The sequence below is a fragment of the Phascolarctos cinereus genome, unplaced genomic scaffold (genome assembly GCF_003287225.1).
Source record: "Phascolarctos cinereus isolate Bilbo 61053 unplaced genomic scaffold, phaCin_HiC Scaffold_4;HRSCAF=312, whole genome shotgun sequence".
Taxonomy (NCBI): domain Eukaryota; kingdom Metazoa; phylum Chordata; class Mammalia; order Diprotodontia; family Phascolarctidae; genus Phascolarctos; species Phascolarctos cinereus.
The window spans coordinates 251,592,195-251,614,613 of record NW_027555847.1 but is presented as its reverse complement, the minus strand read 5'-3'; the positions used below and the strand labels follow the sequence as shown (position 1 = coordinate 251,614,613).

The following is a 22,419-nucleotide window of genomic DNA, read 5'->3' as shown; positions in this document are numbered from 1 at the left end:
TAGCATATCAAAAAGGTATTTTAAATAAAGCTTTCAGCATCGAGCCTGGGAAGTAAAGGTAGACACAAGCAGTTTATCCTACTTTGATCACTAGAAGTCCCTAAAGAAGAGAAAATGGCAGCTAAAGTGTAAAACCAGGCATCATCTATCAATTTGCCAGTTGTTGATGGAAAGTTGCAAAACATCTTTCTGTTTATTAAAGTCAGAGTACAAAAGGGGTAGTATTAGTTGGGATAAATGTGAAAGTTTATTTTGATGAAGGGGACATATTTGAGTTATCTTGGTGTAGTGTAAAGAGCGCTGGTTTAGGAGTCAGAAGAACTGGATTCACATCCCAGCTCTGCTAGTTTTACTACCTTTGTGGGAGTCATGAAAAATGATGTGAAAATAACACTACCATTGGAGTTGGTCTTTTCCATTTCTCATTTTGATTTTGCCCAAGATCCAACAATCAGTAAATATCAATTAAGGGGCCATTCTGTGTCAGCCATTGTATCAGGCCCTGCGGATACAAAGACAAAAAATGAAAAAGTCCCCACTTTTAAGGAGCATGCGGGAAAGACATGTATCCCATGGAAGTACCAGGATGAGGATAATAACTGGAACTCATTTACAGAGGGAATTCCTCAATGAGGAAACACCCTCTGCCTATACAGCTTAGAGTTTTGAGAGGTGCAAAGCTGAGCTGTCTGTTCAGGGTCACATAGCCTATGTGTGACCGGATGTAACAGAGGCAGGACCTGATGCCTGGCCTTCTGGCCCCTGGACCCATTCTCTCTCCATTACTCCAGACTTGCTTCCTCTTATATATAAGTATATACAAAATCAATACAAAGTCATTGGGGAGGGAGTCTGTTAGCATAGATGTCCGAAAGCTTCCTTTTAAGAATGGTTAAGAAAGTTGATTTTTATAATCAACTTGGTAGAGCAAATTTTGATAATGTTTATAATTTCTACATTCTTAAATGTCACCTCAATATCTCTTCGTCTGCTACCCTTTTAAACATAAATAGTGTGATCTAATATGTACTAGTTGCTTTCCTAACTAATCATCAGCTTTTCCCATGGAATTTTTAAAAAATCAGTTAAAAAGAAAATCTCTCCAATAAATACAGCTAGTGGGGAGTCTGGCTTGTTAGGTCTCTTAGCTCAGGAATTCCAAGCTGAAGTAGGGCTAAAGTTGATACGGTGTTGGTACTAAGACTGGTACCAGTATAGGGGGCGCCCCAGGAGCAGGGGCTCAACTGACTGCCTCTGTGAAAACAAGAGCCTTCCTGGGTCAGAAATGGAGCATGTCAAAGCTTCCATGCCAGTCAGCAGCTGGATTAGACCCCCTCAGTTGCTGCTGCACATAAGTTTGGGTGAAATGAGGAGACCCAGTCTCAAAAAGAAAATTGTACAATTCCTTGTGAATCCTTGGACCCTGCTACTTGTATCTCTCATTTTTTCACATAGGTTTGAAGTACTTCTTTTTTCTGTAGTTCTCTTTTAAAAGACCGAATCAAAAAAGCCTCTCCTAATAACTTGCACTTTATTTAGTTCTGTTTTTACAAAAACTGTTATTAACATGCGTAATATTTTTTCTTTCCTCAGAATCTTTCATTGATATTGATGCAGATTTCCATGCTAGGGTGCCAGTGGTGATGTGCCGAGAAAAACAAAGGTCTCAGTTTGTATCTACTCTTTATAGGCATTAAGGTCACATAGATCAACAGGCAAACGTATGTAATTGTCTAAGTGATTCAATTGCCAGAATAAGTTGATGCATACATTAGTATTTCACAAATTTACTATTGACATTTGCTGTATTTTGGGCAATTCAGGTAGAAGTCATTCTTTTTAAGACAATTCCATCAAAGAAAACAGTGTTGGGGAATAAACATTTCTCACCCATTTCAATTGTTTGACTAAAATGATCTGCCACTAAATTTTCCATTACTCCATTTTGGATGCGTTGCATAGTAATGACATTTATTAGCATGAATATGTCCATCTGTCACTATATCCATCTGTAGTCACATAAAAAGCAACACTGACTCCTTGGTAGATGTGAATTTTTTTAGACACCAAATGAAGTTTTCAAACTTTTATGATTCTCTTAAATCTTAATATGGGGGAAGAAAAATATAGGGGAAGAAAAAATAGTTCTCTATCCTGAAGTTTTATTTTGTTTTGCTTTTTCATTGTTTTAGTGGCCTCGTTTGTAAAGTGAGTGCAGGAAATGAAAATGCTTGTCTGACCACAAATCATTTAGCTGCTCTTGGAAAACTAGAACCTAAATTGATCCCTTTGGTAATTGCATTCAGGTACTGGGCAAAGGTAAGTATGGGTCCTCTAAATACAGTCATGTATTCTTATAAGAGGATACATTTGCATGTGCAATATGTTTTAAGTTTTTAGCCTCTTATTTTTGTTTTTTTAATTTTGGATATATATAAGAATCTGTGTAAGGCATTCATTAGTACTTTCTGGGCAAATGCAAGAAATGTGGAAATCCAAAGGAAGAATAGAAATTTTGATATTTTCATTTCCTTAAAATCTTTCAATATACTTTAAACATTAAATGGCCTCCCTTAAAAAAAGTAAAAGAAAATATTGCGTTTTAATTATAGTTTCTTGATTTGGGGCCCAAACAGGGATAGGATGCATTCTGAACGTCTGAGATTTTAAAGTTAGTGTAATTGAAATAGTGACAGAAGAGAGCTGCAAAATTTTAAACTCAAATTGAGGTGGTAGAACAATTTCTCTTTTAACAGATGATTATATAATCATATAAACATTCAGTGGCTGAATAGCAGACACATTAAAGTTATTTCTTCCATGTAATTAGCAGAACTAATAATGTGTAAGCCCTTTGTACCCAGCCATCAGATTAGCAGTAAATGGCTCATGAATTTGAATTGTTTTCATGGTAGTGGTAATAGATATACTTGATTCTACCAGTGTTCTAAGAGTTTTCAGGCACCAAATTGAGCTCATTTCATTCTTCTGAAAATGGATTTGAGTTCAAACAGAGTGACCTGGACATCTGTAAGACAGTTGGTGGACTTGAAACTGCTGAGATAGATTGATAATAATGATGATAAAGGAGTCACAATTATATAGTATCTTTTGGCTTCTACAACACTTCCTTCATGATAACCCTAGGAAATAGGCAGGAAGAAGATTGTCATCCCCAGTTTATAGAAGAGGAAAAAGTTTGCCAAAGGTCACACAGCTAGTTTGATCAGAACCAGGGTTCAAATTCATTTCTCTCCTAAGTAGTGGTCCAGTGGATTTTACTCCTATATTACATGTCCCTGGATGGTCATATATAATTTACATTTGTTATTGGTAATATGAGTGAGTAAATTTGTTTAAATTACAGAATCCTATACTTCAGTGTGTTTTTTTCCCAGATAATTGAAAATTGGGTGATGCTTAAATCACCTTGAATTGTTCACATCCTCAGAATTATTAAAGGCATCAAGTTATTATTGGCCATTCATTGAAAGGCAGCGTAATTTGGGTTTGAAGGCATAGTCAGCTAGGTGGTGCAGTACATAGACTGCTGCACCTGGAATTAGGAAGACTCATCTTCCTGAGTTCAAATCTGGCCTCAGACACTTAGTAGGTGTGTGACCCTGGGCTTAACCTTAACCCTGTTTGCCTCAGTTCCGCATCTGTAAAATGTGCTAGAGAAGGAAATAGCAAATCACTACAGTATCTTTGCCAAGAAAACCCCAATTGTTGGGTCACAAAGAGTCAGAAATACAACAACAAGTTAACTCCATTTGAAACACAGTGGGCTTTTTAAAAAGCCTGTTTTTCCAGAGCTATATTTCAAGAAATCATAAATGGCAACTGCACAGGGCAAAAAATAAATTGTCCCAGCTTTTTGAAAATGATAGAATAGATAGATGGATGAATGATTAAAATAAAATAAAAAATCTAGCCCTCAGGCCCCTTTGTCTTACCATTGGACTTTGATGACTCTGGAGGAGAGAGTGAGGCTGGTGACTTTGTGCAGCCCTACATCTCTTAAATCCAGTTCGTACACAAGTCAAAACATCATCCTTATGATTTCATTGGTCCTCTTTAAGAGTGAAGGACAAACAGCAACAACAATTAGTTTCTTTTGTAAAAGCCAAGTTGGATGTACAGCTGAGGGCAGGTGGTGGCACAGTGGATAGAGCACTGGACCTGGAGTCAGGAAGTTCAAATCTAGCCTCAGACATTTACCAGCTGTGTGAGCTTGGGCAAGTCAAATAATATTTCTTTGACTCAGTTGCCTCATCTGGAAAATGTAGGTAATTAATGGCATCTACCTCTCAGGGTTATTGTGAGGATAAAATGATATGATAACTGTGAAGAGATTTGCAAACCTTAAAATGATATAAATGCTAGCTATAACATATGCATAAACATAACAATGCCAAACCAACCTTGCCCACAATAAGGATCTAAACCAGTGACTTTTAGTGCAGTAACCACCTGAGCTTTGGACTTTAAAGCAGATCAAATCAACAAGTTTACTGAACAGTTACTATGTCTTTAGGAGCCAGTGTGCTAAGTTGCTTATACTTTACTTTTTTTTGTTAACAGGTGATTCAAATTGATGAAGATTATTTTCTATATATAGCCAATCTTGAAGAATGAAAATTTTAGTGGAAATAGACTCATACACTCTTCCTCCTTTTATTTTAGCTTTGCTGTACAGATCATCCTGAAGAAGGGGGCTTACCACCCTATGTATTTGCCCTAATGGCCATTTTCTTTCTTCAACAAAGAAAAGAACCAGTTCTGCCCGTATATCTAGGATCATGGGTAAGTTTTACTTTATTTAAAATTATAAAATTATGAAATTGCATTTTTGTAAAAGATACATTTGCTTTGGAGCGTAGTTTTCTCAATTTTATCATTGAATTCATATTTCCCTTCTAGCCAGGCTAATTCAATTCATTTAAATGCGTTTAGGCACAGAGGAACATTCAAAATTTAAACAAGACAGCCTTACAAAATAACTAAGTGCATTAGAGATTGGGCTTTCAGGGAGAGGGGAAAAAAGAAGGCCATTGGAGTTGATCTTTAGAGGATGGGTAAGAATTGACAAAGAAGGAGAGAAGATATTCTGAGCATAGGAAATGACATAAGCAAAAGCACAGAAATGGGTAAGCTCATGGTGGAGGAAATAGGAAATAGAATAATCTAATTTTTCTGAAGAATAGCATACATGTTAGAGAGTAATAGGAGTTATGGTTTAAAAGTTTGAGAGATGCCAGATTGTAAATGGCCTTGAATGCCATGAAAGCAGTTTGAACTTGACATAGTTGGCAATAGGGAGCCACCAAATATTTTTGAGCAGAGGAGTAACATGACTAGATGAATGCATAAAGATAGATTAAAGGAGTTGGGTAGAGAATAGAGGCAGGAAGAATTGTTAAGAGACTAAGCATTTGATGATTGGCTGGTTACTTTCTGTGTAGTATATCTCTGAGGTATCTGACTTTTTTTACCTGAAAAGAAATGTAAGCATTCAAAAGCGTTCATTTTATGAGACATGGAAAACTGGAGCAAAGCACAGTGGGTAGAGAGAAGGCCTGTGAGTCCAGACCTGCATCAAATACATTTTGGCCGTGTGAGCCTGGTCAATCATTTGGCCTCTCACCCAGAAACTCTTTAAGACTGTAGGTTGTCGAACAGTTGCCTTTATGAATTGGGAGAAGGAGTTTCTCCTCACCAGGAAGAGTTCTCTGCACGAATAAAATCACTGGGGCCAGGAGTGGGGGGGGGGGGTGGGTGTGTGTGGGTGTGTGTGTTGAGAGTAAAGTACACTCAACCTTAAATATACATATACACATAATCTAGAGAAAATATACATATAAGTATGCAAATTTACTACTTAAATTTACTTGCAAATTCTTAAGTCCTGCCATTTGAACTATCCTAAAACAATAATACAGCAATATAAATAATTACAGAAAATAGTATTTTGATTATCCTCATGAATCTTCTGTTCTTAACTTCCAAGTTATTTATCTTTATCAAGTCTTAAGATCATATGATTTTAGACCTGGAAACGACCTTAGAAAAATTCTAGTGTAATCACCTAATTTTCTCTTTGTGTCTTCCAGGCTTGGCACAATACTTCACAGTACTATCACATAGTATATGTGATAAGCATTTTCATTCATTCATTCATTCATTAATGAGGAAACTGAGATCCAGAATGGTGCAGTGACTTTCCTGAGATGGCACTGATAAAATTATCTTGACAGAGCCTGTTTCAAACTCAGGTCTTCTGATTCCACATCCAGTGCTCTTTCTTCTGTCCATTCTGAAAATACTTTCTATATTACTTCTGTACAAAATAATATTTTTTTCTATCTGTCTTCATCATGTGCCTTCACATTTTATGGATATGTAGAATTCTCTTAGGAATAGTAAAACCCTTTACTGTTCTGCACATAAAGGGAAAGGAGGACATGCACACATATTCCAGCTTTTTCTTCCTTTTTTCTCATCTCCTCTTCCCACTGGGGAGTTGTGGAAAAATAGGAAAAGATGAACTGAACTAGAAATGTTGGTTTGCAGCAGACTGGATTAGCTTTCATTGGGAAAGGCTCTGAGGTTTTCAGTCTTTGAGAACTAGTCCTGCTCATTTGAACTCAGTTTGGATAAGTGTAAAAAACACTAGATTTGATAGAGGCATTCCTATTTTTTCATCCCAGATGCCAAGTTAACTCACCAGCTATATGTTACCGGACTTGTGAGCAATCAACTGGAAGTTTTCTCGGGTCTTTTCCAGCTTTTGTGACTTTATCAGATCTTTGGTACTAGCAGTCTACTCTGAGCTTTAAAAATGCAGGGTAGATTCCTAATACCTGGGTTAGTATATAATATTCAGTGACACATAGGTTCCCATCAGTTTTACATAAATTGCAAAGCAGAAAAGCATTTCTTAAAGAAATCTTTTCACTTGCCTTTTCTCCTGCTCCCTAAATTTCTAGTGCCCTCCTGTTTTCTGCTTGCTATCCAAAGTTCCCTACTCTCCTTCAATATTCATTTCCTAGTCACGACTCCCGTTTCCCAAATAGTACTATTCTTAGCAAGATTTTGATTAACTGATTAAAGTAAATCATAGTGAATTATGAATAACTCATAATCTTAAACATCCTAGTAGCTATTTGCATTAAAGAGGGGGAAAATCTTCATAACCTATATGAATTCCTAATTGGTTCTTCCACTTTGTACCCCAGTGATTAACTAGTCTACCAAGAAATAAAATAGACAGTATATAATGTTTAGCACAGTTATCCCTTCAACATTTCAGGGGTTCAGGGTGCAGCACCCCTCCATCTGGAAAGCCTGGGTAAAATTTTTGGCCCACCCTTCATACCAGAGAAGAAGTCTGAATTTTTTCATTTTCTTTTATGAAGTGTTTACAGCACTTTATTGTAAATTTGGGCTATTTGGTCATAAGCTCTATGTCATCTGCTGGCCTTCTACTGTCATCTGCGGCTTCCACAAAACTCCAAAATAATTCCTGTTTAATTTCTCATACTGACCCATGATATAACAAAACCACAGTGGGGAAAGTCGCAGTGTGGAAGAAAAACTATATCTTGACATTTCTAAATGCCACTCTTACTTTTACAAGGAATTCTATACTTCAGATTCAGTTTTTTCTAAAAAGTGTCATCTAGCATATATTAGGCATAGTGAAGGAAAAAAAAGAGTTGTACATCTATATGACTCTCACTTTATTAGTCCTTTCAGCCTTAGTTTTTAACTTTAATAAAAAGTTTGTGCAAAATGAGTCTTTATGAGGCTCCTCTATATAACTAATGTTTCTAGTTGGTGCCTATTTTAAAAAAAATACTTGAAGTAAGAAAGCAGAACACTGAGACCTACTATTTTTTCCACATGTGCTAAACAAAACTTTATAGATAACTCACCAAGATTCCTTAGGATACTCTTTAATGTATTCTATAATGGGATTTTTCTGTTGAATGTGCTCCAGCAATTATTTGTGTAAGATTGATAAGCATTGATATAACAGTAAATACTGTTTTTAACTGATTAAGATTGTATTTGTCCTATTTTCCTAGATTGAAGGATTCTCATTGAACAAACTAGTAAATTTTACCCTTAAAGAAGTTGAAAATGATTTGGTGGTTTGGGAACAGACTACTTCTACGAGAGATGATGAATCATCTAAGGAAACATCTTTTAAAAGAGGAAAGGTCTGAACTCATTTTTATCTACTTTCATTATTAAACTGAAAAACTGTCAGTTTTTAATTAACCAAGAGATGATTTTTCAGATTCCTACAACATTCTTTATTGCCCACTTTTTGTTTATCTCATTGCTTGGCATTTTTGATAGAGGATGAGAAACAGAAGTAAAATTCAAGTAATAAACCAGTGCACTTAAGACAGCAATGAGAGAAATGTCACAAGGCAATTCAAGATTATTTTTCTTACATTTCCCCTATAATGTGATGGCTAACATACCAACAGTCATTTGGATTTAGAACCAAGACTAAGATGATCATCAAGTAACTAGAGCACAGGGAAAATCCAGGTTCCAGGCTCAGCTCGGTTACAAATTTTAACTCAGTTAAATCTCTTTAGTTTTCCTGAAGTGAAATGAGAGTTCCTAAAGGCACAACTCTTGACTTCTAGGCTGAAGTAATAAAATCTATACATAATAACAACGAAATGCATAAACATCCTTTGAAGAAGCCTTTTAGGAAGAAGGCATAATGAACAGAGCCCCCCATTTCAAAATTAGGAAGACCTCTGTTCAAAAATTGCCTCTGGCATAAACTAGATATATTACCCTGGACAAGTCACTTAAACCTCTTAGTGACCCAGAAAATGCTCGAAGACTAAGGTGCAGAGCAGCTACTACCGGTCTTCACTTTTAGAGAGAATCCCCCACATCAACTGAAAAAGCTTTCCTGAGAGCTTCCTTTATCACTCCTTTCAGCCTTAGTGTTTAACTTTAATAAAAGATTTGTGCAAAAGGAGATGAAAAATAACAAGCAAAATGTTACTGGTTATTCAGATCCCTAATTGAATGATATTTGTGGCTTATATAGTTTTCTATCTTCTACTTTTGTCACCTGCTAAAATGGTCTCCCAATTTTGAAATAAGTCTTCCGTAATATTTTTTGAATATCAAAGTATAGTTCCTCTTGACATGTTTAAAGTTACAGTGTATAGCAAAATGAGCTTTGGAGAGACAGAAACAAAGAGAAAGTATACTGTGAATTATAATGGCTATGAACTTGGGATCATAAAAAACTTGGATTCAAGTCCCACATCTGATAATACATAATGTCTGTATAACCACACGGCCAAGTCACATAACTTGTCAATGCTAAAGGCAATTCTGTAGTCACAGATAAATTACTGATGTATATAGTTAGAGTTTCTGCGTCAGGCATTCCTATACTGATGAAATTACAAACCTTGACCCAGAGCACCCAGAACTGTTACATGAAGAGTCTGAGAGTTTCTAAGTGCAAAGGAACCCCGAGATCATCTAATCTGAAGCACACTAGAAGGATCCATTCCCTCCTACAGCATCAAGTAGTCTTTCAGTCTCTGCTTGAAGACCACCATTGATAGGAAAGTCACTATATAAGGCAGTCCATTCCACTTCTAAGTGGTTCTGATTCTTAGGAAATTTTCTTTATATTGAACCAAAATTTGCCTACCTGTAACTTCCATCCGTTGTTCCTAGTTCTTCCCAAGGGGACGATCCTTCAAATATTTGAAAAAAGCAAAAAGACAGTAGTAATAAAAACCTCAATAAATACTTGAATGGGGGGAGGATGTACAAATTGGATGCTGAATTATTGCTTTATTTCTTAATATACAAACAGAATTTTGTGTTCTTGAGACTGCCTGACATAATGAAGATAATGGATTGAAAGTTAATGGGTGTGCTTCTTGTGCTCTGGACATTTTATATCTTTGTGCCTTGGTTTCTTCATCTCTAAAGCTGGAATAGTTTCTAATATACCTTGTAACTTTAAAATTCTATGACAAAAAATGCTTGTATTTTCTTTAAATTAATACATCCAGATATATGTATGTTTTAAAATCCAAACCTTTGATATCACAAATTAACTGGCACCAAAACTGAATATCCAGTCACAAAAAATATCCTTATAAATCTGAGTAGTCTAGGATCCTATTCTCTTTCCTTTTTTTCAGTATCCACTTGAGGGGTAGTGATAGCTTAGGTAGGGGGCAGAAGTGAGAATGTGTTAGCACCTCTTATATAGTCCTTGCTGTCTTCACTACATTTCATAAATTGGAAGTAGCAAATATGCCTGATGTATCTGTGACTGCTTTTTGGAAAATATGCCAGGAGTGACACAGGAGGAAGTATTGTTGAAAGACAGCCCACACAATAGCTGACATATTAGCAATTTAGTGTTTACAAAGAACTTTACACCTACTTCACATTTCTCTTTGAATCCTGGCTTACAACAACCATGTGAGGCAAGAGTACCATCATTAGTATTATTCTCATTTTATAGTTAGGAAATTGAGACTGAGAGAATTTGCCCATGGTCACAAGACAAGTAAATATCAAAGGCAGGATTATCAAGACAGATCTTTCCTAACTCCAATTCTGATTACCTTCCCACTGCTCCATGCTATCTCGATAAGATCCCAGTTCTATCTAAAGTATAATAAAAACCAATTACTGATACATAGCTTAATTTTTTTGTACTGAGTTTAAGCTTCCTGTGAAAGGATTCCCTTAAGTTTCATTAATAACCTTCCCTTAAGTTTCATTTTGTTAAAACAGAATCTGTATAATTTTGTTTTATCTGATTGTTTAGACATACGTAATGTGAAATTTCTTCTTTTTGCTGGTAATAGGTTCCATTGGTATTTGACTTAGAAAACCAGTGTTCTGTACCAGTTGGGCAGCTTTGGGTGGAATTGCTTCGTTTCTATGCTTTAGAATTTAATTTGGGTGATTTGGTCATCAGTATACGTGCCAAAGAAGCTATATCTCGTGAAGCAAAGGATTGGCCCAAAAAGCGCATTGCTGTGGAAGGTATCTAGATTTTTCACGTTTTAAAAAAAAAAAACTAAAAAAATGCAGATCTAACAGCATGTACTTTATTTCAGTGTTCTTTCATCACCTTCATACAAGGTGTACCAGGACCCAGCAGTAAAGTAAACAGTCAGGATCCTCCTTGTACTAGAGCTCTATATGTCATGTAGCTCAATACAGTCTCATGCTTACAGCTCCATTTTTAAAACCTGTGGCATGGGCATTATTCTAATTACACATTCATTAAATGTAATTGATTTCTTAAAGTTTAAAAAAAAACCTGACTATAAATCTTTACTTCTAGGTTCAGTTTACCCCATTTTATATTAATTGATTTCATGGACTCCAGCAGTTTGCAGACATGATGTAGTGTTATAAAGCCTCCAGTAATATTTAAAATATGCATATATTCTTTTGCATAGGGATCATTAAACCAAATCTATATTGCAGTGAAACACACGGATATATTCAGTAGGCATTAGAAAGTGGGCTGGCCTCTTAAGCCATTTTCAACTTTTAGAAGTTAGGCTGTTGCATAGTTGAAGCTCATATAGAAAACCTAAATTTTTCCCCTTTAAAAACATTTTTAAGAACTTCCTCATAATTGTAGCTAAAGGAACCTTCAATATGGAATTCCCTTCTTTTTGCTTGATTTTTTTTTCAAGCTTTATGTTGCATAAGAGGGTTTTTTGCATTTTGCATAAAATTCTGTGTGCAGTCATGGGGATCTCACATTTTTAAACCCTCCCCTGCAGTTTCTCTGGCTCAGCTCTTCTGGCCAATTGCCTACCCTCCTGGAGTTTTAGGGGAGGAGAGCAGATTGTGAGAAGTGGTGTCTCCTCCTCGTGCCTCCCTCTCACCCCTGGAATTCAGTCCAGCCAGTTCAGTGATGGGGCTTCACAGGGCGGAAGAGTGGAGGTAAGCTTTACAAAGTGACTGGCTGAGTGGGGGAGGCAGAACACTCAGCAGAGCCTTTCAGTGTAGGAAATAGCCCCTCAAGGCTTAAGAGCCAGACTGACAATTTCTTTTCCGCTGCCACTATACTATAACCAGATAAGGAAGGGATACTGGTGTTGTGCAAAGTGGGTTGGTCATAAGAGAGAGAATTTTGGTATTAGGAGTTTCTTCATGTGAGAGATTTCTTCATATGAGGGATGACATTTTTTTCCCCTCTATTTTGACTCCCAAATGAAAATAGCCACACTTAAGAAACAGGTTTCATTTTGCCTGGTTTATTGTTGCTTTTAATCTAAAATACATTGATTATTTTCAAGGTAAAATATAAAGATGTTACATTTTTTGTTGTTACAGATCCATACTCCATTAAGAGGAATGTGGCAAGAACCTTAAACAGTCAACTGGTTTATGAATATATACTTCATTGTTTAAGAGCAACATATAAGTATTTCGCTATCCCACACAAAAAAGCAACAAAGGCCACCCCCAAAAAGCCTTTGAATATAAATGTCGATGCACTTCAAACATCCGAACACCTAAAAGATGATGTAAAAAAAGATGACGTAAAGCATGACCCTGAGGTACAAGAAATAAATAACAAAATCATGGTTATGGGTGACTGTATTGATGCTACTGATACATTAGAAAACTTTCAGGCACATCAGAGGAATACTGTAAAGATGTTTGATGGTTTTGAAAGCCCAACAGAGGAATTAGGAGATGTTCAAGTTCGAATCAACCAAGGAGACTTCGATTGTATCATTGAAGAAGTAATTTTTGATGATTCCGAGGATTTCAAACCACACTATGAGGAAACAGAAAGTGGAAATGATGAAGATGAGGAGGAGGAGGAAGAACTTGACGTAAGACAAGACTGGGAGAAAAATTTAACAACTATGGATCAAGAATTAGATGATGACAGTGAAAATGGAGAACTACTTGCCCATAACAATGACCTTGATATGGAGACTGACAGCATTTCAGATTTAGAGAGTTTCCAAAACATTACAATAACTGAAAGGGATGACTTTGTTACTGTAGATGACAAGGCTGACATGGATGAGGAAAGCACAGAAGGTACAGATGAATTAGAAGACTCAAACAAGGTTGGACATTCAGTACAGGGCCAGACATCAGAAATCACTAATTCAGATGATGAGGAAGAGGATGAAGAAGCAGCCAGGCATACCATCAATGAAAGAGATAGTGTTACTGTACAAAACGATTTGGACACATACACTGGATATGGAGATGAGGATGCCCTCTCTGAAGAGGATGGATTAGTTGTTCCTGTTAAATATGAAGATTTAAAAGAAGTTAGAAAAAATTTAGATGAACCCTTGCTAATGCAATTAAATGAAAAGCATCCTCTTAAGGAAGAAAATGTATGTGAGGAAGATTCAACTGTAGATCATTTGGATTTATTCTATGAATTTAGTAAACCTGTCTTCACCAAGGGCAAGGTAAAAATATTTAACTTCCAAAGAAACAGCTTGGATGTTTTGTTTTGTTTTTTAATTTTGTATGTATAAATTTGGTTTTCACTTGGCAGAACAGGCTTACTGAAATGATGAGCAGTGATTAATTATTCATTTGCTCTTTAAGACCAGCTTGATTAACCAGGCTTCTTCCTAAGTTTTAGCACTCCCCCAGTTTCCTGCCCAAAAGTATTAAAAGTTGCTAAATATTCCAGCTCTATCATACCATACTCCACCCCTGATGATACTGTCACTTTGAGGAAGTAAAAAGTAGAATGTTTTGCTAGAAAAGTTAGGAACTCCCAAATAAGAAACTGCATTTAAGTCTTTATGCTTTTCCCTTTCATGTAGCCTCCTACTGTAGTATGTAGTTTGTGCAAGCGAGAGGGCCATCTAAAGAAGGATTGCCCTGAAGACTTCAAAAAAATAGAACTGGATCCTTTGCCGCCATTAACACCCAGATTTTCAAATATCTTAGATCAAGTTTGCATCCAGTGTTACAGTAAGTTGTCAACATTTCTTACTAATTTCTAGGAACATTAAAGTAGGCTTCAAACAATTGCCAAACTAGGAGATGGCTTAAGATATGAGAAATAACAATATATGTTTTATCAGTCTTTACTTATTTTAATTTCTAACTGTTCTGGTATTGTGTTCATTATAAAGATTCCAAGTTTCAAGTGAGAGAAATAAAATACAGAAAAACTTTTGATAATATTTTCACTTTAAACATTATAAATAAAAGTAGATATCCAACTAGTCAAAGCAGTCTCTTTGTTTTACCAGTATTTTTTAATTAACAGAAATCTGTTTTACCTCCCTCTCATCCCACCACACACCTGGCCCTCCCCCCCCCACCTGTCCTGAAACAAACAAACAAAAACCTTGTAACAACTATGAATAGTCAAGGCAAACAAATGCCCACATTGGATATGTCCCAAAAAGTATGTCTCATCCTGTTGTACTCTTGAGTCCAGTCACCTCTCTGAAAGGAAATGGGTAGCCTTCTTCATCATCAATCCCCTGAAATGATAGAAGATTGTTCAGAGTTCTTAAGTTTTGGAAAGCTGTTCAAACAGACCATTTTAACAAAATAATGTTTGGAAAGCTTCAGGCTGATCTATCAGAGCCACCTTATTTTTAACAATACCAAATGTGGTTCCTCTTAATAATAATTATATATATATATGCGTGTGTGTGTGTGTGTAAAGCTTCAGTAATTCTTAGTAATTTATTGTGACTTTCTTGAGGTTGGGCTATGTTTTTATTTTGTGATCACATTGCTTCTACAATAGTGTTATTCACATAGGAGATACTTAGAAATTTGGACATGGGGATAATTGTTTTTTGATGAAAACTTGGTTCTTCTAGTTTGGGGGCAAATTTTTGAAAGCTCTTTGACAATTATTTCCACTTATTTTAAATAGAGGATTTTTCTGCAACTGCTTTAGAAGATCAGGCTCGTGAACATATTCGGCAAAACCTGGAAAATTTCATAAGACAAGAGTTTCCAGGTAAGGTTATTTATATCACATTTTTTTCTTAGCTTAACATTTCTAGAAGACCAGTAATTTTGTTCCAAACTTACTGACTTAGAGAAAAATAAATGATATGATTGGTGTTGTAGCTGATATAGAAAATTGTAGTGCACCAGTAGGTTGAATATTGAAATACTATTTTTGTTAACAAATGCCACGCATATATTTTGTTTTCCATTTGAAGTTTTAATCAAAATTTAAAATCACATTTCAAAAATAATTTTTTCAAAGAAGTAGCAAATTTAATAATTGTAGATATAAGGAGGTGTTATAGATTTTATCTTGAACTTTATCTGTGCTAAGACTTTGACAATAACACAAATGGCTATTTTTCTTGCTTTATATAGTTTATCTTTAATAAAAACAAACTTTGAGGTAAACAAGAAATGAGATTCTAAAATAAGCCAGAAGTTGAGAGAGCAATATTTGTCTTCGTTGAGATTATTAGTGAGTTGGGACCTTAATTTGTATATTTTATACTTTTGAAAGCTTAACTTCTATAAATTTGCCTTTTTTTACACAAAATAAGGTATTTAATATTCTGTTACCAGAAGTGTCTGACTCAATTGCTCATTCTTGAGAATGCCTGTTTGAAAATAAAACATCCTCAAAAATTAATTACTGTTTATAATATATTTCTGACAGGCACCAAATTGAGCTTATTTGGTTCTTCCAAAAATGGATTTGGGTTCAAACAGAGTGACTTGGACATCTGTATGACAATTGATGGACTTGAAACTGCTGAGGTAGAGTGTTGATGATGATGATGATGATGATGATGATGATGATGATGATGATGATAAAGGAATCACAATTATATAGTATCTTTTGACTTACAGAACACTTCCCTCATGATAACCTTCATGATAGGCAGGAAAAAGATTGTCATTCCCAATTTATAGATGAGAAAACGAAGTCTCAGAGGCAAAGTTTGCCCAAGTTCACACAGCTAGTATGATCAGAACCAGGGTTCAAATTCAGTTCTCTCCTGAGTATTTTTTCTCTTATGCTACATGTCCCAAAGTGATCATGTGTAATTTACATTTGTTATTGGTAATATGAGTGAATAAATTTTTTAAAACTACAGAATACTGTACTTCAGTGTGGTATTTTCCCAGATAATTGAAAATTGGGTGGTGCTTAATCACCTTGAATTATTAAAGGCACCAAGTTATTAGATGGTGCAGTAGATAAAATGCTGCACCTGGAGTCAGGAAAACTCACCTTCCTGAGTTCAAATCTGGCCTCAGACACTTAGTAGGTGTGTGACCCTGCACTTAACCTTAACCCTGTTTGCCTCAGTTCCTCATATGTAAAATGTGCTAGAGAAGGAAATGGCAAACCACTCCAGTATCCTTGCCAAGAAAACCTCAAATGTGGGGTCACAAAGAGTCAGAAATGACTGAACAACAAGTTAACTCCATTTGAAACACAATGGGCTTTCTAAAAGCCTGTTTTTCCAGAGCTTATATTTCAAGAAATCATAAATGGAAACTGCACAGAGCAAAAAGCAAATTGTCCCAGCTTTTTTTAAATGATAGATAGAAAGAAAGAGAATGGATGGATGAATGGATAGATGGATGATTAAAATAAAATAAAAAATCTAGTCCCTAAACCCCAAAATATCTTACAAAATATAAGTCCCAGGCCTTCGCCAGTCATCTTGACTTTTGTCTTGCCACTGGACTTTGATGACTCTGGAGGAGAAAGGGAGGCTGATAACTTTGGACAGCCTTGACTTACTTCAGTACAATTCATGCACAAGTCAAGACATCACCCTCATGATGTCATTGATCTTCTTCAAGAAAGAAGAAAGAACAACAACAATGTTATAGGAATATAAAATACTCAGACTGACTTTTTTAGTCCTCATTTTTGTTTATCTTACTGAATCAAAAACATGTATTAAGCACCTATTATGTACTGGGGATACAAAGAAAAAATTAAACAGTCTCTGCCCTTAGGGTGCTTATATTTTATCATGGTTCTGTCATTCAAACTCTAGTCTTCTGACTCCAAATCCCTATCTCCACAAAACCACACTGCTTCTGAACTGGAATGAATTTGGGAATTTCTAAAGGTAATGGAAATTTGTATTTATGCTGGCATTTTAAGAAAAGCTCTTTAATCTTGATACAATGATTTGCTACTTTTGTTGCAGGGATTAGATTGCATTAGAATGATTGAAGAACTATCAAGAGTCCTCAAAAAACATTCAGGTACTCTATAAGCTAATTGAATTTTGCCTTTTCTTTAATAAGCCTCTGAATTACCTAAAATGTCAGCCACATAGCATTGTGATTAAATAAAAATATTTTTATTACTATAAATTTGCCATCTTGATGCTTTTTTGCAAAAATATTCCGTGTAATTAAGCAAAAATGGTTTAGACCTGTTTTAAGAGAGAAAAGGAAACAAACCGTCAAGGAGCCTGTGATATTTTGTGTGCATCTTTCAGTGACTTGGGTTTCAGTTCATTACAAGACAGGTACCAGAGAGGCATGGCATGTTAGTTTGGAACAGCTTATGCTTTTACCTACCTGGGGCTAAACATAGTATAGAATTTATTCATCTCAAATAAGTTTAAAGTGCCATCTACTTGTCCTTAAATATTTAGCAGCAGTTTAAAGTTACCACTATTGTTATAAACAACACTGGTAAACTTATTTTCCCTTCATAAAGTACATTGAACTATTTTTCATACTTTTAGTTAAAGACAGGCATGGTTGTAATGCTTAAATTCATAGTGCATACAACTGCTATAAGAGTTAAAGTCTTTTTTTCCTTTGTATTCTTTATTTCTAGGAGTTTGAATAAAGACTTTACCTGTCATTGGGGTAACTGGACAAATCTTAAATCTTTTCCTCCCCATGTTTCTAGTGGAATTGAAAGTTAGCGTGAGTGTCAGTTGGTTTTTCATATATGTACACAGACATAATTAGGTCTGATCATTGGGAAACTGAGAATTTATTTCAAATGGGGGAATATTTTTACTTCCAGATAGTGTGTATGAATTCTATAGGGTTATGCTTTCTAGTAAAACTACATTTGATGAAATTATAAAAATTTCCCCTTCCCAGAGAAACAAACTAGAAAGTTTCTTCTTCCAGATTGATAAAGCTCTTGAAGAATGGCATTTGTAAAGTTAGACTAGGCAACTGGCTGAGAGTATGCAAATTACTCAACAAATTTCGCATTGAATATTTAATGTGAACCATAGCCTACAATCAGTCTTTCTTTACCCAAGAATTTCTTATGCAAATATTTAATGTTAAAAGTTAAGGATATATACAAAGTATTGGGTAAATCAGGAATATGATGATGGCTACAGAATTCTGGCAAAAAAAATATATTTTTTCCTACTATTGATCAAGTTTAGACAGATTCATTCTTAATACAAATAATTATGATTCACTTTCTATGTGCAAAGGCCTTAGAAATATATGCAAAGAGACATAATCATAGGATCACAAATTTAGAGCTAGGAGAAACCTCAAAGCCCTCTCATTTTACAGCCAAGGCAACTAAGGCACAGAGTCTTACCCAGCTAGTCAGTATCTGAAATGGGAGAGTTATTTTCTTTAAGGAACTATGTTCTAATAGTGATGGTATAACATGTACACAGCTACATATAGTGTAAGTCAGAGTGTAATAAGAGCAAAGGAGTCATCCAAATGGTGCTACTAGAAATATGAAAAGGAAAAGTCATTTTAGCTACAATGGTCAAGGTAGGCTTTATGGAGAATATGCTATTAGAACATGCTATATGGGCCTTGAAGGAAGAGAATTTCAAAAGGTAGACAGATGAAGAGAGGATTTTCCAGGTTTGAAGGCCAGCTTGTACCAATGAGAAAAGGGAAAAAAGGCAAGTGAGGGCAATGAATAGCTAATAGTCTGTTTTAGCTAGATTTTTACGTGGAGTAGAGTGAACCATGGGGAAAAAGGTAGATTAAAGATAGATTGTAGAGGATCAGACTCTTCCTATCATATTAAAATATAGGCAGTGAAGAGCCACTGAAAGTTTTTGATCAGAAATATGATATTGTCAAATTCAACCATTAAGAAGAAGAAAATGATTTAGTGAATAATACTGAAAAGGAGCAGACAGGTAGGAAGGGAACTAGAACAGAGCATTGTAACAGACGTCAATAAGGAGGGAGTGGTTAGCAGTATCAAATGGAACAAAAAAATCAAGAATGAAGGTTGAGAATGTTATTGAATATGGCAATTAAGAGGTCACTGATAACCTTAGGAAAAAATAATTGTAGAGTGGTAGAAACAGAAACTAGATTGCAGGAGTTTGAGGAGTGATTTAGTGGTAAAGAAAAAGAGACAGCGAATATAAACTATCCTTTCTAGCAATTAAGTAATAAGGGGAGTTAGGGGGAAAGAGTAATAGAAATGGAGATAAGATGTTAATGTGAATGGGGCTGACATGATCAAGTGACAGTGGATGGGTTTTTGTTTTCTTTAAGAAAAGAAACTTGTCCTTATAGACAAAGGTAAAGAAGCCTGGAAAAAGGGAGAGATCAAAGATTAAGTTATTTGGGGGCAGCTAGGTGGCGCAGTGGATAGAGCACTGGCCCCGGACTCAGGAGGATCCGAGTTCAAATCAAGCCTCAGAGACAAAACACTCACTGTGTGATCCTGGGCAAGTCACTTAACCCCATTGCCTAGCCAAAAAAAAAAAAGATGAAGTTATTCAAGCAAGGATTTGGAGGATTCAAGAAGGGATGGGCTCAAAGGAACTAAATAGATTTGAAACTATTTATTTTTATTCAATTCAGCAATATTTATTGAACATCTACTATACATAAATCCCTATAATAACCACTGGAGGGATAGGGGACTACAAAAGAAATAGCGGCATGGTCCTACTTGTGGTCCTTGGTCATCTTAACAGTCTCATTGAGGAAGTGAGGTACATGAAAAAAATGAGCATCAGTCGATGTGTTCAGAGAAGAGGGGATTGTTATGGAATGAAACCACATGATCTTGGAATAGTCATGAAAGTAATAGAACTTGAAATGGAAAAGAGGTTAAAGGAGAGTGTTCCAGGGTGAGTGGAACAAGAATGATAACCTTAGTAATTACTCAGCACACACTGAATATTATATGCTAGGCCTTGGGAATATGAAGAAAGGCAAAAATAGTCTGTAGCCTTCAAGGAGCTTACATTGTAACAGGAGAGACAACGTGTAAATAAATAGGTACCTATGACATATACAGAGTAGGTGGAACATAACCTTAGAAGGAAAGGTTGTAGTGACTGGGTGGACTAGGAAAGGTCTCCTATAAAAAGCATTTGGGGCAGCTAGGTGGCGCAGTGGATAGAGCACCAGCCCTGAAGTTAGGAGAACCTGAGTTCAAATTCAGCCTCAACCAAACACTTGACACTTACTAGCTGTATGACCTTGGGCAAGTCACTTAACCCCAGTTGCCTAAAAAGGGGAAAAAAGTAGCATTTGAAGTGAGTTTTGAAGGAAACCAGGGATTCTAAGAGGAAGAGAGAAAATTCTGGGCATCAAGACAACCACTGCAGGGACATGGAGGCAAGAAATGGAGTGTCATATTTGAGAAACAGCAAGTAGGGTGATATAACTGGATCATAGAGTCTGTAGAAGGGGAGTAAAAGTGTCAGAAGACTGGAAAGTTAGAAGGAACAAAGCTGTAAAGAGTTCTAAATATCAAGCAAAGAATATTTGATCCTGGAGGTAATAGATTGAAGTATATTGAATAGGGTTGAATGACATGGTCACATTTATGCTTTAAGATAATCACTTTGGCAACTGAGTGAATGATGGAGTAGAACCTTGAGGCAGGTTGACCAAGGCTTTTGCAGGAGTTGATGAGGGCCTGAACTAGAGTGGTGAGTAGAGAGAAGGGGACTTATACCAGAGACATTGTTGAAAGTTAAAATGACAAGATTTGACAAATAATTAGATAGACAAATGAGTTGAAGATGACACTAGAATGGCAAACCTGTGCCACTGGGAGGATGGTTGTGCCCTGGATAGTAGTATAATGGGAAAGAATAGAAAACAGCGTGGTTTTGTTTGAAACATATTAAGTTCTGTTTTGGAAATGTTGAGTTTGAGATATCTACAGGACATTGAGTTCAAAATGTCCAATAAGCATTTGGGACTGTGGCTCAGAAGAGGAACTAGATCTAGGATATATAAATCTGAGATTCATCTGTATATAGATGATGGTAGAACCCAGGAAAGCTATGCGACCACCATATATTACTATAATATATTATGATAATATATTACTATATTGCATAAAGAGAAAAAAGAAGAGGACCCAGCCTAGAGCCTTGGGGTACACTCACAGTTAGTGAGCATAACATGGATGAAGAACCCATAAAGGAGACTGGATAAAAGAGTAGTCAGACATGAGAAGGTGATCAATGTCAGATACTGCAAAAGTCAAAACGGATGAGAATTAAGAAAAGACCATTAGATTTTGCAATTAAATGATACCTGGGAATTTTGGAGTAAGTTTGAAATGAATAACTAGGCTGGAAATCACATTGCAGCTTTAGATGAAAGTGAGAGGAAAGGAAGTAGAGGCATGTAGCATAGGCTTTTTCAAAGAGTTTAGCTAATAGGAGGAAAGATGATAAGATAATAGCTAGCAGGATCAAGTAAGGGTTTTTTAAATTTCAACAGGAGGTGGACATGTTTTTAGGCAGCAGAGAAAAAGTCAGTAGAGGAGAGACTGAAGATTAGAGAGAGAGAGTGGGGTTGACAGTGGAGACAGTCTGTTGAGTGGATGAGAGGAGAAGTGATCAAAGATGCATATAGAGGAGTTGGCCTTCGTAGTGAGTAGGTCTGCCTCTTCAGAGACAAAGTGAAGAAAAATGTGAGAGAACAATGTTAGAGGGGGTGTGAGATGAGGGAAAGGGGAAAAGAATGATCTCTCAGTGAATGGCTTCAATATTTTTTTTTTGTAAAATGTGTGTTTATAGTTAATAAGATGAGCAGACTGGAGTGCTGTAGGAGGCTTACAGAGAGATGAGGAAGGTTGGAACAGCTACCGTGATGAGCAGTAAAGAAAATCAATTAGAGTAAAGAAATGCCTTGCTACAGTGAAAGCCCAGTTGAGATTAGATAATATAAATTTGTAGTGGACTCAGTTGGCAGTTTAGCAACTTCTACTACTCCATTCAGCAGCATATGAATAAGAGTTGAAGGAGACAGATAGTAGAGTATTATAGGGTTAGGCTTTAGAAAGGCATAATTGGTAACAGGACAAATGAGCAAGGGGTTCAAGAATAGGAGATAATGTAGAACTAAACTGGTTCACCAAGGGGTTAAGATTGGGAAGGGAAGAGCGTTCCAAAAGATTGACCTGGCTGTAGCAGAAGATTCATT

At 36.0% G+C, this 22,419-nt stretch overlaps 1 protein-coding gene across 1 annotated transcript in view; it reads left to right on the top strand.

Annotated features, from left to right (window-relative positions):
• The window catches only part of TUT7 (terminal uridylyl transferase 7), an 84,746-nt gene that overhangs the window by 27,437 nt on the left and 34,890 nt on the right, over positions 1-22,419 (top strand). Inside the window, 10 exon segments of the mRNA XM_078153000.1 lie at positions 1,594-1,663; positions 2,193-2,319; positions 4,687-4,806; positions 8,091-8,225; positions 10,887-11,067; positions 12,379-13,487; positions 13,854-14,004; positions 14,930-15,016; positions 15,686-15,786; positions 17,202-17,259. Coding sequence (XP_078009126.1) covers positions 1,594-1,663; positions 2,193-2,319; positions 4,687-4,806; positions 8,091-8,225; positions 10,887-11,067; positions 12,379-13,487; positions 13,854-14,004; positions 14,930-15,016; positions 15,686-15,786; positions 17,202-17,259 — 2,139 coding nt within the window.